The 20,834-nt window shown below is 39.2% G+C and overlaps 1 protein-coding gene across 1 annotated transcript in view; it reads left to right on the forward strand.

Moving 5' to 3' along the window:
- yars1 (tyrosyl-tRNA synthetase 1) overlaps nucleotides 1-18,852 on the forward strand; it is a 39,485-nt gene extending 20,633 nt beyond the window's left edge. The window contains exons 9-14 of the mRNA XM_072548338.1: nucleotides 830-915; nucleotides 4,321-4,459; nucleotides 5,536-5,627; nucleotides 8,534-8,727; nucleotides 12,656-12,797; nucleotides 16,411-18,852. Of these exons, the coding sequence (XP_072404439.1) occupies nucleotides 830-915; nucleotides 4,321-4,459; nucleotides 5,536-5,627; nucleotides 8,534-8,727; nucleotides 12,656-12,797; nucleotides 16,411-16,521 (764 nt within the window). The 3' untranslated portion in view covers nucleotides 16,522-18,852. The remainder of the gene's footprint in view (nucleotides 1-829; nucleotides 916-4,320; nucleotides 4,460-5,535; nucleotides 5,628-8,533; nucleotides 8,728-12,655; nucleotides 12,798-16,410) is intronic.
- The last annotated feature ends 1,982 nt before the right edge of the window (nucleotides 18,853-20,834 follow it).

Raw genomic sequence — 20,834 nt, forward strand, 5'->3', positions numbered from 1 at the left:
AAGTTATTTACTGCAAGGTGAATTGAATACAAAATATTCTATTTTACAATGCATTGGTGAGATCGTATTTGAGTATTATGTATAATATTGGTCTCCTTATTTAAGAAATGATGTAAATGTATTGGAAGCATTTAAGAGAAGATTTACCACACTACTATCTGGAGTGAGTGGGATATCTTACAAGGAAATGTTGGACATGCTAAGCTTGCATTTGCTAGAGCTTAAAGCAAGAGGGGATTTTTGGTTTTAGAGTCATGCACCTCAGAAACAGACCCTTCAGCCCAACTCACGTCTGCTAACCAGGTTTCCTAAACTGAACTGTTTGGCCCACATCCCACTAACCCTTTCCTATCCATGTATCTGTCCAAATGTTTTAAATTTTGTACTCCCCTCTATCACTTCCTCTGGCAGCTCGTTCCATATACACTTAACTGGCACATAAAAGATCCTCAGAGCAACTTACCCAGGTATTGTCAACGTACTTCCATCTAGATCTAGGGGTCATTTTTTTAAAAAGTAAGGATCACATATTCAAAACAAGAATTCTTTTTTTCAGATAGTAATGAGTCTTTGGTACTCTGTCAACCAACAAAGAAAGCAGAATCTTTAATACTCTTAATACGGAAGTCGTTTCTGGATCAGCAAGGAGTTGGAGGGTTCTCAGGAGTAGTTGGAGAAAGTGGAGAAATCAGATTAACGATTTTATTGAATGATGGAGCAGACTTGATAGATCAACTTGCTTACTGCGAATTCATAAGTTCAGAACTCAACTAATGTTCTGTTTGACAGTTCTATAAATGACTGTGTTTTACCTACTTTCTTCTTCCAGAGTTCGTTATTTTGAGAGATGAGAAGTGGGGTGGCTGCAAGACCTATGTGGAATATGATGAACTTGAAAAAGACTTCATTGATCAGGTGAGATTAAATGTATACCTCCTGTATACCAATGCTTAACATAAGTTAGTTTATTATTCTTCCTCACGTTACCTAAGCTCTTGTTTTTAAGGACTGGCTTAGAGTCATAGAGATGTACAGCATGGAAACAGACCCTTCGGTCCAACCCGTCCACGCCGACCAGATATCCAACCCAATCTAGTCCCACCTGCCAGCACCTGGCCCACATCCCTCCAAACCCTTCCAAATCATATACCCATCCAAATGCCTCTTAAATGTTGCAATTGTACCAGCCTCCACCACATCCTCTGACAGCTCATTCCATACACGTACCACCCTCTGTGTGAAAAAGTTGCCCCTTAGGTCTCTTTCATATCTTTCCCCTCTCACCCTAAACCTATGCACTCTAGTTCTGGACTCCCCAACCCCAGGGCAAAGACTTTGCCTATTTACCCTATCCATGCCCCTCGTAATTTTGTAAACCTGTATAAGGTCACTCCTCAGCCTCCAACGCTCCACGGAAAACAGCCCCAGCCTGTTCAGCCTCTCCCTGTAGCTCAAATCCTCCAACCCTGGCAACATCCTTGTAAATCTTTTCTGAACCCTTTTCAAGTTTCACAACATTTTTCTGATAGGAAAGAGACCAGAATTGCACGCAATATTCCAACAGTGGCCTAACCAATGTCCTACAACATGAGCTCCCAACTCCTGTACTCAATACTCTGACCAATAAAGGAAAGCAGACCAAACGCCGCCTTCACTATTCTATCTACCTGTGACTCCACTTTCAAGGAATTATGAACCTGCACTCCAAGGTCTCTATGTTCAGCAACACTCCCTTGGACCTTACCATTAAGTGTATAAGTCCTGCTAAGATTTGCTTTCCCAAAATGCAGCACCTCGCATTTATCTGAATTAAACTCCATCTGCCACTTCTCAGCCCATTGGCCCATCTGGTCCAGATCCTGTTGTAATCTGAGGTAAGCCTCTTTGCTGTCCACTACACCTAACCAATTTTGGTGTCATCTGCAACTTACTAACTGTACCTCTTATGCTCGTATCCAAATCATTTATGTAAATGACAAAAAGTAGAGGGTACAGCACCAATCCTTGTGGCACTCCACTGGTCACAGGCCTCCAGTCTGAAAAACAACCCTCCACCACCACCCTCCGTCTTCTACCTTTGAGCCAGTTCTGTATCCTAATGGCTAGCTCTCCCTGTATTCCATGAGACCTAACTTTGCTAATCAGTCTCCCATGGGGAATCTCATCGAATGCTTACTGAAATCCATATAGATCACATCTCCTGCTCTGCCCTCATCAATCTTCTTTGTTACTTCTTCAAAAAACTCAGTCAAGTTTGTGAGACATGATTTCCCACGTGCAAAGCCATGTGTTTATGAATTTTTATTAACATTCATGACAGAAATGTACATTTTTCCAATAATTCATTTACAGCCTGCTCATTGATGCCAGTAACAGTTTAACAAGAAATGGAGAAGAGCAAGTGAATGTAATCTAGCTTAAAAACATTTTAAAAACTGGCTTCTATCGACGTGCAAAAAGGAAGTAATTGGCTAAAATTAACGTGGGCCCTTTACAAACAAAGTCAGGAGAATATATGAAGGAGGATATAAAAATGTCAAAAAAGCTAAGTTATTACATTTTTTGTTCTGCTTTCACTGAGAAAGGTACAAGAAATCTCCCAGAATTAGAGATCCAAGTGGCTATGTTTGAATGCTTCAGAAGAAAATTGGCATCTGTGAGAATTTTGTCCTAGAGAAATTAATTGGGCTGCAAGTTGATAAATCTCCTGCACCTGATGGCTGCTTTAGAGAGTGTTGAAGGCGATGACTGTAGAGATAGTTGATGAATTAGTGATTAGCTTCCAAAATTCTATAGATTTTGGAATGATTCCCATGGATTGGAAGGTAGAAAATGTTCATAATGAAGGGCTTTTGCCCGAAATGTCAATTCTCCTGCTCCTCGGACGTTGCCTGACCTGCTGTGCTTTTCCAGCACCACACGTTCAACTCTAATCTTCAGCATCTGCAGTCCTTACTTTTGTCAGGTAGAAAGTGTCACCCCACTACTTAAGAAGGGAGTAAAAGAGAAAACAGGAAATTATAGAAATGTTCGGAGGGAAATTGCTGGGTCCATTATAACGAATGGGATAAATAGGTATTTGGATGATGATGATGATCTGATTAGGCAGTCATTGGATTTGTGAATTGGAACTTTTGTTTGATGACCTTATTGGAGTTTTGTTTTGAGGACGGTTCTAAAAAAATTGATGAAGTATAGCCGATGAATGTAGATCTTTGGAAAGCTTTTGATAAAGTCCCCCACAGAAGGCTGGTTAGAAAAGTCAAAGCACATGGAATAGGAGATAATGGATTAATTTGCTGAGAGAAAGCCGAGAATAAGAATAAATGAGTTATGCTCGAGTTGGGTATGTTGTGACTAGTGAGGTTCTTGGGCCCCAACTATTCACAACAGTCAATGAATTGGAGTTGGGGACCAAATGTAATATTTGCAGATGGTACAAAGCTAACTGTGACCATTTGTTGTGCGGAACATGTAAAGGTGCTTCAGGAGGATGTGGAGACACTTAGCAAATAGACTTGAACATGGCAGGTGGAATATAATGTGGTAAAATGTGACATTATTCATGTTGGTAGGCAAAACAGATATGCAGAGTATTTCTTAAATGGTTAAAAGGTTGGAAAGCGTAGATGCACATAGGGATCCAGGTGCCCTTGTTGATAAGACACTAAAAGCTCATATATAGCTGCAGCAAGCTATTAGGAAGAATAAAAAGTGTGTACAGAAGTAGTGAAACCTTGCTTCAATTGTGTAGGATCTTCTTTCGATCACACCTGAAGTACTTAATGCAATTTTTGTCTCCTTTATCTGAGGAAAGATTGTATTTGGACGGAAGGAGTGCAACAAAGATTCACCATACTTGTTCCGAGGATGGCAAGATTATCATCTGAAGAGAGACTAGGACTGTATTCTCTAGAATTTCAAAGAATAAGAGATGATCGCATTGAAACTTAGAAAAGATTTAAAGATACTGACATGTTTACTCTGGTTGCAGAGTTTAGTACTGGGGGCACATTTTAAAAATAAGTAAAAATAATTGCTCTTTGGGTCCAAGGCAAGAATTGTTTTTACTTTTGAAGGTGTGAACCTATGGAACCCCTACCGCTGAGAATCTTTCAAATATGTTTAACTTAGAGATTGATAGATTTATGAATAACCAAGATGGGCAGAGTTATGGGATGGGGTGGGTAAAAGACATTGGGAAGTGTTCAGTTAGCTGTCATTTAAATAGCAAGTTCTGATTGATTGAGTGTTATTTACATTAAACCTGTGTTAGTCATTAGTGAGTGTTACCATTGGTTTAAAACACTTTCTCCTCAGTCTGTTCATCCTGGTGATCTGAAAAACTCTGTTGAAGTTGGCTTGAACAAATTGCTGGATCCAATTAGGAAGAAGTTTCAAACGCCAGAGATGCAAAAATTAACCAGAGCTGCTTATCCTGAACCTACAAAGCATCAAAGTGAGTACTTTTTATTTGAAATAGGGAATTGTCTTTTGTCTTCCTTGATGAAAAGGAAACTAGAACATACTAAACGTGGACTGATTTGATTTAAAAGAATGGCATGTAAGCACTGAAGAATGCTGACTTGGAGTCCTAAAACTCTTTTAATGTGGTGAAATATTTGAAGATACTTCACAGCATTGAGACAAAGTTTTACACAAATCACATTAACACTCATTGGAGCAAATGAATAATATCAATCTTAAGGGGTTTACTAAAGGTAAAGAGAGCTGAATTTCCGAGAGAGGTGGAAATGTTTTGGTGAGATTGTTCCAGATCTTGAGCGGCATAGAAAACTGAAGTTCTCTTCTCTGTTGAAGGAACAAAGTACATTTGAAGATGTGCTAGAGACCAGAATTGGAGAAACAGAGTTTTCAGACATTTGTAGAACTATAGAAAGTTAGGCATAGGGTGGATATAAGCCAAGGAGGGTTTTGAACACAGGATGAAATTTTTAAATTTGCGCCATTATTGCAGGTGTTGGAGATCAGCAAATACATACTTGGGTGAACAGATTAATAGTTGTATGATCTTTTAAAGATATTGTCTTTTTATGACAAGATCAGATTACAAAGTATGGTGGGGTTTTTTTGTCTGGAAAATGTCAAGATGTGATTAACAACCACAATTGAACCGTAGGAAGTAAATAATGTTATAAGCGAGCTGTAGTAAGGATAATCATTTTTACACATTTGACAAACTTAAATATGGTCAATCTGACACCTTATGCTGAAACAGCAATTCTTGTGCTTTGTAATTTGCATTGAGGTTTAAGATAAATGACACAATTGTTACGAAATGACATTGTTACTATATTATCAATGCCACGGAATATAGTGAATCCATTTGAGCATTCCCACAAATTGAAGCTGCGGGATATGCATGTTCCTTGTTCGTTCCTTATCTGTTCTTGTAAACTGTTATCAATTCATTGCATGCATATGCAAAAGAAATTATCTTTTAAAGGAATTAAGCTTAAATTCCAAATGCACAATTGCAAATTCATGCCTTTTTCATTTTTGTTTACTTTTCAGAGGGAGTTTCCAAAGGACAAGCTGCTGAGAATGATGAAATTGTACCTTCAAGGCTTGATATTAGAGTTGGTAGAATTATCAGTGTTGACAGGGTAAGTTTGAGACAGAGATAGGAATTAGCTGTGACTAAGTGTGTTTTTTCCTCTGGTATTTCCATCCTGTTAATTAGCTTTATTGCACACTACTTATTTATTTGTCCCGATAAAGATAATGCATTCAACCAATTTTGTGATTGGGGGGTGGGAATAACACATCCAGTATATGCAAGGCTTTATGGAATAAAAACAAAATTACTGGAAATACCCACCAAATCAAGAACATCTGTGGATAGGAGCAGCATTTCTGTATCATTCCAGGTCAATAAGGCCTTCCAACAGCATATTGATTTGGTCCTTTTTATGACTACTGTGGAATATATGGATATTTTCAATGGCCATAAATGAACCTAGTAATTCTCAAGCAATGAGATGTTGATATGATATTGCATAGAAACTGCAAATTAGCAGCACTTCAGAATCCATTCTGTCAAGATTCAGAAGTCTTTTGTCTCACTGTTGCATTATCTCTTTCATCTTAAATGCTTTTACAGCAGGGAATTACAATGAATTGTTGTCAAAAGCAGAATCGTAATTTAGGACAGATAAAATAGGTGTAACGTCTTTTATTCTAATTTGCAATATTTAGATAAAACACATTTTAAATATAACTGAGGGTATCATGAGTTTGACTTCTAAGATTTGGCTTCAATGAAAACTATAATTGGTAATTTCAAACCCAGTTTTCTCAAATTTAAGGGGTCCGCAATCTAAACTGCTTGTAATTTAGCAAGAATTTGCATTTAAATTGACAGTTTGAAGGACAAGTCAGAAGTCGACCCTTGAAATTGTAATTAATGCATCATGTTGCATTAGGTCATGCTGTATCTTCCCTGTGAATTGTGGTTATAATGCCAAGTGTTTAAACAAAGAAAAATTCAGTGACACTAAAATTCTTCATATTCTTAAAACAACCAAATAATCTTGGTTTACACAATAGCTTCTGATTTCAATTTGATGTATCCTTGCTGGAATCACCAATTCAATTGAGGAAAGATTTGTTGTGAAAGATAAGTTCTGCTAGATGAATAAAACTAATGGAAGATAACCAACGAGTGGCTTCTAGCAACAAATAGAATTCTGTATTAACCATAAAGTGAATACCAATCTAAAGTTTGAACACATTTATCCGTGTCCGTCTGCAAAGGTGCTGCTAGTTTCGCATCTGCCAAAGTTGTTATATCACATGTTATGTTGCACTCCCTGTGGTCTACTTAGAGTAGAGGTCAGGTACACTTGATAATTGTTTTGTTGGAGCATTATTCATCCCCATTGGCTCTTTTCTATCTGTTTAAAAGACAAAGTTAGGTATGGATTTTTTAAAAACCTGCCTTTCATTTTCCTTAATCACTGTAGTAATACAGCTAATTTTCTGGATATTTTCCTGATCCTAATGCTTACTCATTTTCTATCTTTTCATGAGTGATCCCCTCTAATTTCTGTTCAAATGTTTGGAGACAATTTCTACTTTGCAGGCCAGGTGGGTCTTAATCAACGTAAAAAGACAGCCTGGATTAGTGGTGCTGGAAGAGCACAGCAGTTCAGGCAGCATCCAAGTAGCTTCGAAACCGACGTTTTGGGCAAAAGCCCTTCATCAGGAATAAAGGCAGTGAGCCTGAAGCGTGGAGAGATAAGCTAGAGGAGGGTGGGAATGGGGAGAAAGTTGCATAGAGTACAATGGATGAAGACAGCCATCTGGAAGTAACTTTGAGAGCTTGTGATAGCATAACACATCACTCTTCAAATCTTGTACAAATCTTAGTTCAGTCTTATCTGCCATTCTGTTTTTGTTTTGTGAAACAAAATAACTGACAATTGTCTGCCTATGACTTCTCTCAATGCAGTCCTAGAGCTCCTAACATTTTTCCCCCATCCGCTGCTATTTTCAAAGTGGTGTCTGAATTCTGGTATTATTCAACATGGTAGAGTTGAATCTGGTGAAGAGAAAGGCCATAGATTAAATTCTTCTATTTTCTCTTCCAGCTGAAATGTCAGTAACTTTTCTGAATAATCTTCATTGCACACTACTGTTACACCATTATAATCAATATAATATTTTTATTCCCTCTGACTGTGGTTGTTATGATGTCTGGTCTCCTAAGGACCTATTACTGCATTCGTATTCCTTCTTATTATACTCATTACTTGCACCCTTGAATTAACTCTTCATCTTTGCTGTCTTCTTAGTGTTCTTAATACTCCATGCACCGTGTTCTATTAGGAAATCTTTGTTAGAAAGAATCTTCCTAATCAATGCTGTTTGCAAGTGAAATACCTTCAAGTCTTCCCTAAAGACTTTTCACATGCCTACCTACTTTAACAGTGTCTTTCCCAGGAGCTTACTACCCAATACTATATTGCCTACCCTGAACAATCTTCAGACTTTTGAAACTTAAGCCTTAATTACTATCTCTTAGCAATCCTACAGTGCAGAAGAGAGGCTATTCAGCCCATTGAGTCTGCATTGACCCTCCAAAGAGCATCCTATCCAATCCCCATATTAATTTAGCTAATGCACCTAGCCTGCACATCCCTGGACACTATGGGCAATTTAGAATTGCCAGTCCACCTAACCAGCTCATCTTAGGACTGTGGGAGGAAATCGGAGTACCCAGAGGAAACCCACACATATATGAGGGGAATGTGCAAAATCAACACAGGCAGTCACCCGAGGTTGAAATCGAACCCAGTTCCCTGGTACTGTGAGGCAGCAGTGCTTCCCACTCTGCCACCAAGACACTAGGTCAGCTTCAGATATCTGGTGAGCATGGACAAGTTGGACCAAAGTGTCTGTTTCCATGCCGTACGATTCTATCCCTTGAATTACCTTTAAAAAAATGGAATGGGGAGAAAATGAATGCAATTGTTAAGAAGTGAACTTATTTTAATTTTGTTTACCACAGCACCCTGATGCTGACAGTCTGTATGTAGAGAAGGTGGATGTTGGAGAAGCCCAGCCACGAACAGTTGTCAGTGGGTTAGTGCAATACGTTCCTGTCGAGGAGCTGCAGAATCGTGACGTCGTATTGTTGTGTAATTTGAAACCACAGAAGATGCGAGGAATTGAGTCTCAAGCCATGTTGCTTTGTGCTTCAACGTAAGTTGATAGAATAGTAATTAAGAGTCCTAGAGCAAGTTAAAACATGTTTTGGCCATTGCAGAATAATGTTTTGATAAATGAAGAATCAACGTCTAAATAAAATATTCCAAGTTCACTAGGGCCAGAAATGCTAATGATGGACTGACATTTTATATTGTGTATCTCCAACGGTCAGATTTTCAGAGCATAGTATTATAAACAATCTCACAACATTAATATTCTAATTATGGATTGGTAAACCTACACAAAAATATTATATAAATTCAAATTTTTACATTATTTTATGTTACACTTTTGCAATCAGCACTTTCCAATTAGTTATTTTCAGATCAGAAATATTATCAGTGGACTTGATAAAAATGAAAGTACTATGAATCAAGAGATGTGTCAATTTTTACACACCTTTGTTCAGATCCAGTGATGTTATCAGTACCACAAGTGAAATGTTAAAATATTACTTTGACGTAAGTAAACCAAATAACCAAGGCATGAATGTAAACCTAGATATGTACATGTTGTTTATTCCATTGCTTTGATGGATATTTGATATTAGCTTGTATTGTAGCGTGGTTGTGAACCAATGTAGGATGTTTTCAAACTAACAGGAAATACTTTTTTAAAACTTACTCTGGGCAATCATCACAGATTTTCCTTTTGAATATTCTGGATGCAGTATCTTAAGTGGCACGTTGGCTCGGTGGTTAGCACTGCTGCCTCAGAACACCAGGGTCCCAGGTTCAATTCCAGCCTCTGGCAACTATCTGCGTGGGTTTCCTCCCACAGTCCAAAGATGTGCAGGTCAGGTGAATTGCTGTACTAAATTGCCCATAGTGTTAGGTGCATTTGTCCGAGGGAAATGGGTCTGGGTGGGTTACTATTTGAAGGGTCAGTGTGGACTTGTTGGGCCGGAGGGCCTGTTTCCACGCTGTAGGGAATCTTAAAAAAAAATCTCCTATAGATGCTTGACCTTTTTAATGTGGAGTATCAAATAAAATTCTAATTTCCAGAGGGTAATCTCTATTAAGCGAGATTTGCTTGCTCTTGTAGATTTCTAAACTGCTGTCTAATTGCCAGAAATTGTGACCTGATGCTATATTGCCTACCCCAAGCAATCTTCAGATTTTTGAAACCTAACCCTGTAATAACTATCTCATAGAATCCTTACAATACAGATAAAGGCCATTCGACCCATCAAATCTCCACTGATCCTTCAAACAGCATCCCATCCTATCCACATATTAACCTAGCTAATCCATGTATAGAGTGGTTGATACTCCCATTGCCCATGTTTAAAGCTATAATGCATTCTATTATTTCTGTTCAAACTTGGATCCTGCTTAATGATCTCTTGTACTAAGTTTGTCCCTAGGTGATGAAGAGTTCTAAGATATACTTTTAGATAGTGGGTGTAACTTGTTTATTTGCTAGGTGTTTGCCAAGTTTACCTTGATGGAAACAAAGCCCATGACAAAATATTTTTCCCATTGCTGGATAACAGTTTGGCATAATAATAACTTTACGAAGAGGAATGGGGCTTCTTCTAGGCTGTCAGTGCCTCACTGTATATAAAAATCCTGAAATGGTCATTTGTTTAGCTTTTATTGATGCTATGCTGCCCATATACCTCTGAGATTAAAGTATTAACACTCCTGCTGAGTGTACACATCCAATTCCTTTTTGGCTGATTTTAGTTATTTCAATTAACCTGTTCAGATGTGTTATTATATACCTCTGGGACAAGTAGGACTTGAAGCCAGACCTCAGACCCAGAAATAGGGATATTACCCCCACTCTGCCACAAGAGGTCCCATCGCTTTAATATTTGCTCATTTACTTCTGAAGCATTCTGACTGAATAGGTCTTTATAGTTAGCAATTTTATAAGTTCCAATTGTCTTTAGTCTGTTTTGAAATGAATTTTAGTCAAGAAATTTCAACTGGGGGAAATTGATTTTGGAATGAGTTGTCCTTTGAAACTGATGTATATCTGGTAGTGCTGCAACTTTGATACAGCGTATAGTCTTGTAAATTCCATCAGTTTCTGAGAGAATTCACTGATCTGTTTTCTGTAGCCTTCCTTCAGCTTCATTTACTTGGGCAGCATCTTGGCAGTGCATTTATTGATGGAAATATATTCCGCCTTATGAATGTAGAACAGTCCAAAAACTTCACAATGAATGGAGGTGCAAAGAAGGAATAAATCTGAGGTGTTTGCACTCCGAACAGCCAGTTAGACTATAGTGACTTTTTGCAGTTCTAAACTTTCCTGTATAATATATGTGAGAGCTTTTATTTTAACTGCTCTGCAATCTTTAGGGTTTCTAGTTGGATCTCATTTATTACTTGTTATCTTGTTGCTGAATCATTTTTTTATTCTTCTGAAGTGAACAGAACAGTGCTAATACTTGTGGTAAGAACATGAACTAATATATGGCAGCATTCCTATTCCTCAGTAAATGACTGTACTTCTTTAATGATCCCAAATAGTAAGTTGACAGTAGTTGATCCCAACCTGCTGCTTCCTGGTCTTGGTGTTCATTTACTTTCATCAGTATTTTCTGGGTAGCCAGAGCAGGATCTACAGCTGATGCTTTTCTCCTCACAGCTCAGGAAACTCAAGCTTATGTTCCTCTCAATCCACCGTATAGTTCAAACATGGAAGCATTAAGTGTGTATCCCTCAATGTGTTTTTGCTCTGAGCCACTAGAGACTTAGTGAGAGGCTACAGGCAGTGCGTCCCAAATCGGAAATGCTCAGTACTTCAGTTTTGCCCTCCCTTCAGTCATCCTTAGGTCCAGAATGCAGTTATCCCAACAATACTAACATGGGTTAGGCAAAATAAAGGCCCCGAGTATTTTGCTTTTCTTCCCCCTCAATCCTCTCATTATCTTAAATTACCCAGTCTAAATGCAGGTCTAGTGGTTTCTCCCAAAATGTATCCTCCTCTGAGCTGCATCTGTTTGTGGTCTCAGCAAACCACAATATGGGTCTTCCCCTTCCTGATTCTTCAATATATCTGAGTGTTCAGCACCAACCCAAGAAGAAAAAAGTGCTTAAACATTGCAATTAAAGCTCTCCTACCTTGTTACAGTACATGTGCGTACTTGCACATGCAGCAGGTGCAAGAGCTTCACTCTGTTCTCTCTCAGGAGACACCTAAGAAATCCCTTGGCTATGTGAGGAAAAAGGAGTCTTGCCATCAGGGTTCTCCCTTTTTGTTCTCCTAGTTCGTAATTGGAACTTGAGCATTCCCCAGAGTAATGGAAAATCTAGCCCAAAATGTAACTAACAGCGTGAGTAACCATCATTAATTGCATTCAAATCAATCGCTATGTTCATTGGTAGTCAATAGGGAATAGGTAGTGAGGGCTCCACTGCTGAAGGATACCCATTATCCTCTCAAAGAACTGCCTGTTAGCAACGATGTTCAGATGGAACTTGACTGCTGTAATATTAACAACCTGCTGTAATATTAAGTTCTTAACTGAAGAATATTCACTCAGATAAGGTACCAGAGCTATTCCAGTGCTAGCAGGCAGTATTCTAATAGTAACCAGAATTAAGAGTGAGGGAATGCTCGTGGGATTCTCCATATCTGTTGTGTTCATCTGTGCCTCTACAATAGATAGTCTGTGTTAATTGAACTCAGCCGTTTTATAGTGAATATTCTAAGTTTGCAAACTCTTACATTGTAAATCATTACAACTGTTGGCATTGGTGTAAGCTAATTAAAGTGCTGCAGATGGATGACAAGGTTACCCAGAAGGATTTAAAGAAACCTTGACAAAATTAAATTTCTGAATCTTGTTTTAGGATGATGGTAAATATGAAAAAAAAGAGATAATGAACAGAAATGTAAATGCTGAGGCACACATTTTTAATTTGGCATTGCTGTTCACTGACGTTTGTGCTTCTTGTTATTACAGAGAAGGAGAAAAACGTAAAGTGGAGCCATTAAATCCTCCAGAAGGTTCTTCCCCAGGAGAGCGTGTATTTATAGTAGGATTTGAAAATGGTACAGCAGATGATGAATTAAAACCAAAAAAGAAAGTATTTGAAAAATTACAGGTAATACTTGAAACAGGAAACTACTGAAGGACTTATCCAAAAGAGCAAAAAGCGTATTTTTGTTGCACGTTGTTTGTACCTAGCATTCCTTCCGAGTTGTGAACAATGAGCTTGCTTTAGGATTTAAGTATTTTAAAAATTTGTTTCCGTTGTTTCCAAGATGTTGGAAAAGTTACTTCTATTTACCTCCCAGAATCAGTGCGTGGTAGAAGGAGACCATTTGGCCTATTGTGCTTGTACTGGTTCTTCGAACAAACTTAACTTAGTTATGTGCTGCTTATCTTAATTTTTCCAGTCGCACATTGCCCATTGGGCTACTACATTTGTCCAATATCATCTCTTTCACTGCAGCCCACATGGTGTCCTGTTCTTAGAAGTCCAACATAACTACTTTGACCAGTCACACCCGCACCAATCAACCACACTGCCCTGTGGCCCAACATTTCAACTCCCCCTCCCCCTCTGCTGAGGACATGGAGGATATGGGCCTTCTTCACTGCCACTCCCTCACCACCAGATAACTGGAGGAAGAACGCCTCATCTTTCGCCTCGGAACACTTCAACCCCAGGGTATCAATGTGGGCTTCAGCAGTTTCCTCGTTTCCCCTTCCCCCACCTCACCCTAGTTCCAAACTTTCAGCTCAGTACTGTCCCCATGACTTGTCCTACCTGCCTATCTTCTTTTCCACCTATCCACTCCACCCTCCCCCTGCCCCCAACCTATCCCCTTCATTCCCTCCCCCACTCACCTATTGTACTCTATGCTACTTTCTCCCCACCCCCACCCTCCTCTAGCTTATCTCTCCATGCTTCAGGCTCTCTGCCTTTATTCCTGATGAAGGGCTTTTGCCCGAAACGCCGATTTTACTGCTCCTCGGATGCTGCCTGAACTGCTGTGCTCTTCCAGCACCACTAATCCAGAATCTGCTTTCCAGCATCTGCAGTCATTGTTTTTACCTGCCTTTTTTTCTGTCTGGTAGTATCCATTTTATTGCCACAGTGGCAGGCATTCAAAGCCAAACAGTTGAGCACTGGTATCATGCACTACTTCAGTATCATAACAGGTGTAGTGCGTTGCTGCATGCTCTCATGCCTTTTCCTCGTGGTTAATGTTTTCATTGTAAGGAAGGTGATGGTGGGTACAGACTTTAGCTTTCCATAATAGTCCCCACCAGATGTGGCACCCTACTGGCCAAGGAATTAAACACAGCCACATACATAACAAAACATCAACTGTCTACATTCAGCAACATAGCATTGAAGCATTGTCCAGCTTCCCTCTTTAGGAAGCATTATCCCTCAGGAAAGTAATGAAGAGATCACTGTTTGCCCACGAATCTGCAAGGCAGCATCTATTTTTCCAGTGGCTCCTTATGATCTGGCCATTCAGTACCATCAATATGTCGAGAAGTTGCGACTCCACACATCTGTGGTAATATCAGCAGTGATCTACGCTAGCAAGAAGCAGAAAAGACCAAAGGTATCACATAAGTAGGAAATCATTCACTAGCACTCCCTTTTTTAAGATCCTGGGCATCATGTGGAAAAACATCACCAAAAAGTAGAGGATTGGGCAGAGGCAGCTACAGGACATCATGGAGAGCTGGCCAATTCAGGCAGCACAATTCCATCCCCTCTAGACATGAGTCCTGCCAGAAATAAAAGGCATAGTAAGAAGTAAATTCATATTGCAGGAATTATTGTTTTGTGTTCAGGGTGGAGGTGTTTATCCTTAGACCATTTTTACCCCTCATGGTAGTAGCAACATTTCATGGATCTGAATAGATACAGATTACTGACCCTATTCAGTTCCTCACCAAGGAGCTTTCAACCCGAGGGTGTACATTCTGAGTTAAGTGATGTTCTGTGCGTATAGACTACCTATACTGCCATTCTAGAACAAAGTGGATGTTGTGGTCTGTTGGGTACAACTATATCCAAATCTTAAACATGGACCTGTAGTATCAGGCCACGTACCACTTTTCTATCAATCCAGCATCATAGCTAATTAGCTCCTTCCATAATACTTTTAGGCTACTGTATACATAATATTTGTAAGCTACTACTACTATAACACGAATGAGAAAAGGATTTGGAAGATTGCAGGTGTAATGCTTCACCTGCAGAGTAATGTGCTATACCTCAGAAACAGAATTGTGCATTGACAGCAACTATGGAAGACAGAAAGTTACATTGAGAATGATGGGCAGACTGCTGCACCTGTGGAAGAAAAGTTGACAATCAGATGAACAGGCCTGGAAGATGCCCAAACCACAACATGCTGCAGGCAGCTAAATTGGATGGATAGTAGGACTTCTGTCCTTCACTGGGGTAAATCCACCAACACCTCCAACCCCTGCAAAGAGAGCACTCCTTCCTTCTCACCGTTTTAAACACTTACAAAAATAGCAAAACATCTGCTTCCATGTATCTGCCCACAACTGTTTTACAGAGTGATTGGGCTCAGTTCAGCTTCTAACACACTCAGTTGATACCTTATTTATTTGTGTGTGTTTACGCACTAACTGTTATAGAAGTAAGCTTGGAGGTGGGTGAGAGAATGCTGGGTCAGCCACCTTACCTATATTACAGGGGAACCTCGATTATCCGAACGAAATGGGCGGTCGCTATTTCGTTCGGTTAATCCATTAAATGGCTTTCCAATGGGGCTCGGAGTTTTTAAAGTCTGCTCCCTGTTCAGGAGACAGCAGCTGCCCAATGCGCTAACCCCCGCACTCCCACTCCCGTCCAACACCACCCTGCCCAAACCGTACCCGCCTCGCCCCCCCCCCGCCACACTATTCAACACCGCTGCCAACTCCCACCCCCACCTCTCTGGGGCAGCCGGACTGGACACCAACAGCAAGTCTAATGCTGCTACTGCTGCGATTTGTGACGTAAGTCTCCAAATAGCATGCACGCGCACTCAGACGGGCACAAGACAAATGCGCGCACACACAACCATACACCACACTACTTTTTACTGCAACTTTTTGGCAGGTTCCACATTTGTCCTGTACAGGACAATATTGAAGAGATTATCTGGGGAAGAGTGGGGTGGTTTAGAGTACACCCCTCCTGTAGAATTCCAAAGAAAGTGTGGGGAGAGAGAGCGCGCGGTTGGTTAGTCATCATTTGGAGACGGTGCCTGTTTAATCACTAAACAAAAGACGTGATCAGTGTTGGAAACATGTCTTTGACGTAATGTTTCTATCGGGACCTCAAGATCTCCTTCGGGTAATCCGATTTTTGGATAATTGGTATTCGGATAATCGAGGTTCCTCTATACATGCCACTCTGCTGGAAACCTAACAAACTCAGAACAACTTGGAATAGAATATTGCAAACATGAAGATGGCACGGAAGGATACTATGTGATCCACCCTAGTTAATCACTCGATCAGAGTGATCAAACTTGAATCTTATTCTTCCTTGTTCTCTTCATCACTTCGTTCCTTGTTCTCTTCATCACTTCGTTCCTTCTGCTTTTTGAATATTTTATTCAATTACCCTTCAAATAAGCAAAAGATTTTTTGCCTCAAATATAAATTGATGTATAAATTAAATGATGTTTAAAATAATGTACTAAGATTAATACTTGTTTTATTTGCAGGCTGATTTCAAGATCTCTGATGACTGTATAGCCCAGTGGCAGCAGAAGAATTTTATGACCAAACTTGGCGTCATAACGTGTAAATCATTGAAAGGCGGAAGTATAAGTTAGTTTAGAAGGACTACATAGGAGTGCAAGAATGGTTTTTCTTTAAATGTCAAATCTTCACTTCCATGACCTGTACAATAGGAATATTATTGCATTCAATTCTCAATGAATTACACTTGAACTATGTTGAATTCTGCAGTTGGGGATAGCATAAAACAACAAAATATGCAGAAAGTGGGTGATGGTTCTTAGTTTTGGAAAAAAAAAATCAGGCATTAATGAATAATGTTCTGGACGTAATGTTACAGAATCATTTTAAAGCTTAGCACTGCGTTATGACACATTTATTTAAATTGTTTCATCCTTATAAGATTTCTGGGATAACTGGGCATTTTAGCTATAATAATAGCTTCCTTGGTGTCTCTTGTGCTGTAGGGAAATCTGATAATATGACAAACATTCTCGGGTGACTAGATTTTACACATATTATTCTGATTGCAAAACGTTTTACGTTACAGCACCATCCGGTAACCTCAAAACTGAAAGCTTGCATTGTTAAAGGCCAAGGGCAAAAAGCAGTGACATTCTTTAACCGCTCCCTGAAACTTCTCTCAGAATAAACACATCATACATTTTTCTAGTTTCTTTGGGGGATTTGTGATGCATTCCAGCTGTTTATCAATTGTTTTAATTCAAAAAGATAATTGTACACACTCAACCTCAAATTGTACTTCAGTTTTAATCTGCCAATAATTAAATATTCTTTCACATATAATTTAATATTCAATTAAGCCAACTAAATTTATTTGTCTGTCCAAAAAGACACTGTTATTAAGTTTGGAACATTCTGATTAGGTTGTACTTTTCAGGAAACTCAAAAATCTTAATGTGTACTGAATTGCTCAACATCATTGATTCAGGCCTTGAATCAGAGCTTCTTTAAATGCCACCTTGTGATTTTTTTCCTTTGTCAGTTTGCCCTCATTAGCCACTTTGTGAGTGACTTGAGGCATTATATTAAAGTTGATGTTGATTGTAAGTTATGATGTGTCAATTTCCACAATTCTTATTTTGGCTGTAATTAAGAATCTTGTGACACAGAAGAAGGAATCCAATGGCTCCGTGTGCCTATCCTGGCAAGAGATATCCAATTAATCTAACTTCTTTGTTCTTTCCCATAGCTCTGTGAGTTGTTCCTTGAATATTATAAGCCAGAAACATGCTTTTCAGCATTACATTGATCAGGCTGGTATAACCGGCAGCTTGATGCTTGACTTTGCCGCTGCACTTCTGTCAAGGCTGGCTGTTTGACTTCTAAGCTGAGTAAGGTAGAATAGTTACATCTTTGTTTGTTGTAATTTGTGATGGAGTCAACTGTTCTGCTAATTGTCCAAATAATGGAGTAATGATGTGCTGCTGTCGAGTAACTGATGCAAATATTTTCTGTTCCTTAAAGGAATGATTTATTCAATCAGGCGCAATTATATGTTTAACTCTAGAAATCAGCAAGTTGGTTTGGTCCTTTTTGGAAAACCTGAGAACCCCAAAGCTCCAGTTACTGCCGAGTAAATTGGTTAGACTGCACTTTGCATCAGATCGGGTGCTAAGGTGCACCAGTTGTAGTTGATATTAGTATTTTCTGGCTGAGGAAGGGATAAAGAAAGGTCAGTCAAAATTATTTTCTGCTCGTAACTAACTGGATACTTTATTTAAGTATACCTTAAATAGAAACCACAGGAGGGCAGAAGTTTAGTCTTATTGGCTTCAAGACTCCATTGACTACCAGAGCTAGTATAGAGGAAAGGTAGCCCTTTGGGTGGGGTTATGATGCTGGCTATGGAACAATATCCCAAAAGAGGCTCCTTTGTGATTGGGGGGTGTGGGGGGAAAGAAGTAAAGTAATATATTCAGTGCTGTTTTAAACAATACTTAGAAGCCATGATCACGGTTTTTAAAAATAAATGCTTTCTATCATACTGAGATTTTATGCACAACTCCGAGAATAGACAAAGTCAGTTGACAATGGAAATGAAACACATGTAAATGGCAAATTATTTAAAATGTAAACTAATCTTCATTGAAGTGCTGTCTAAGTATTAATACTCGGGGAAATACCTAACTGAAAATATCCTTCATCTTGTGCCCACTTCCTTTCAAGTGCAAACTTGATTTGAATCTTAAACTCTGTTTTTGAGCATATTAAATCTGGTAGTTTTATTAAATTACCACACTGCTGATGGGTATCATGTCAGACAAATGCCAAGTGAAGCAGCTAATCTATAAATCTGTGCTACTGGTTCAGCTAAATATATTTTGGAATTGTGAACCTCACCAATTTGCCAAATTGTTAGGGAATGAGATGTAACATACATAATTAAAAGGAATGGTAAAATACTCAACAGTTTGTTGGTTTTATTTGTCGTTTCTCTAATCAAATATGTGTAAACAGTGATTTGGAGGTGCTGGTGTTGGACTGGGATGTACAAAGTTAAAAATCTCACAACATCAGGTTATTGTCCAACAGGTTTATATGGAAGCACTAGCTTCCAGAACACTGCTCCTTCATCAGGTAGTGACTTGGGAGAAATGGAAATGCTCACTATTAATGCAGCCAACTCTCAACAGATTGTTTTGGCATCAAACATGGTGTAATTCCTCTAAGAATTCAGGCTGTTGATCCTTGGGTGAGTTCACACTCAGTGCACATAATCACAATATAAGCTTACTAAATAATGACATGAATTAAAAATCAGTGCAGTGAAGTAATAAAGAATGGAACCAAGAAATGGAGATGTGGGTTTTCTTCATTTGAAATACTACAATGCATCTAAATTAATCTTAGTTTCCAAGTATTAATGCAAACTAATTAGAAACATGCTTCAGTTGTTAAGTGAAATTTGGGTCATGTACCCTGACTAGACTTGACCAGTTTGCAGTTGTGTTTTTTTTATTCTGGCACATTACACGATGAGATAGACAAAGCAGACAGGAGTTCAGGGAAGGTCCCACACTACTTTATTCAATATGTTATGGACTAGGCCAGACCACTCAAAACATTCTTAAGCAGGCAGCCAAGACCATAATTTGTTTCAGTAAGTGTACAGCGAGGCTGATTACCAGGTTTAAAACAGACACAACATTTATTCATAAAATTACACAATGAAACACTAAGAACAGAATAAAAAAAACCCTACAGAACTCATTCTATCCAAACTAGACTTAAGTATGCTGTTCCAAATATACACAACAGTCCCAATAAGCAAACTCTTTAAAAGCCAGTATAAATGGAACACATGCTTACAGGTTGAAGTTGAAGGGCAGAAAGAGAGAGTGAGTCTCCATACAGCTCATTGTCGAACTCCTAACCAGTTCAGGACTGAACTAAACTGCTCAGCTAGAGAGCTGACCATTCCCCTTTCATTATACAGGTCACATCTAAAACATGACCACTTTGGCCTGAAGTCTCATCTGTTTACATATAAACAAAAGGCCTCTCAAAATCGTTTCCATCTCTGTACCAAACCAGACTGATTGGAGCCCGGCATGGTTTATTACCCCTCTGAAAAAGAAACAGCTTTTGCAAAGAAAAGGACTAGCTTTGTGACAAACTCTAAGGAAAAACAATATTTATCAGACTCTATTATTGTACTTTAATTAAATTCTGTCAAATGCTATCAATTTCTTTACAGGACTGTTAAGACTTAAATCTCGAAGTAAACAGCGTTAAATCTACACTATCTACTGGCGTATGCTTCTGAGGAAATGCTGCACCCTATTCACTGTACCTACCGCTCTGTATAAACTCTGAAAGGACTGGTAATATCCTTTCAAAACCAATAGGTTGTTCTGTGATCTTTGAGTTTTGGCTAATGTTTAAAATCTGCAGTTGGTGATTTGGGCTTCCCCTCTTGTCGAGGGCTGGATCTGGTCTTTGGGTATTCTCACTGCGATGATGTTTCTGGAGACACAGTTGAAGAAGGTGCTTAAAACCAATGCCAGCTGGGGCTCTAGGTTATCACTTATAACCCCCCTATTTGCACCCTTCTCAAAGATTTTGTGGCACACATGCAGTGCTAGCATCAGGTGGGGATAAGAATGAGGTGACTGCTTTCCATATTTGGAGGTTGCAGAACATGATTTTGAATCTTCAACTGTCAGATGCTGTTTTTGTCACACTATGCCTCTGGCGTCCTGAGCTAGTTGCCACTAAGTCTGCCTAGGTAAAAACAATGACTGCAGATGCTGGAAACCAGATTCTGGATTAGTGGTGCTGGAAGGCTCGAAACGTCGGTTTCGAAGCTACTTGGATGCTGTCTGAACTGCTGTGCTCTTCCAGCACCACTAATCCAGAAACTAAGTCTGCCTAGCCTTCTTCT

Source organism: Chiloscyllium punctatum, chromosome 27, assembly GCF_047496795.1.
Source record: "Chiloscyllium punctatum isolate Juve2018m chromosome 27, sChiPun1.3, whole genome shotgun sequence".
NCBI lineage: Eukaryota > Metazoa > Chordata > Chondrichthyes > Orectolobiformes > Hemiscylliidae > Chiloscyllium > Chiloscyllium punctatum.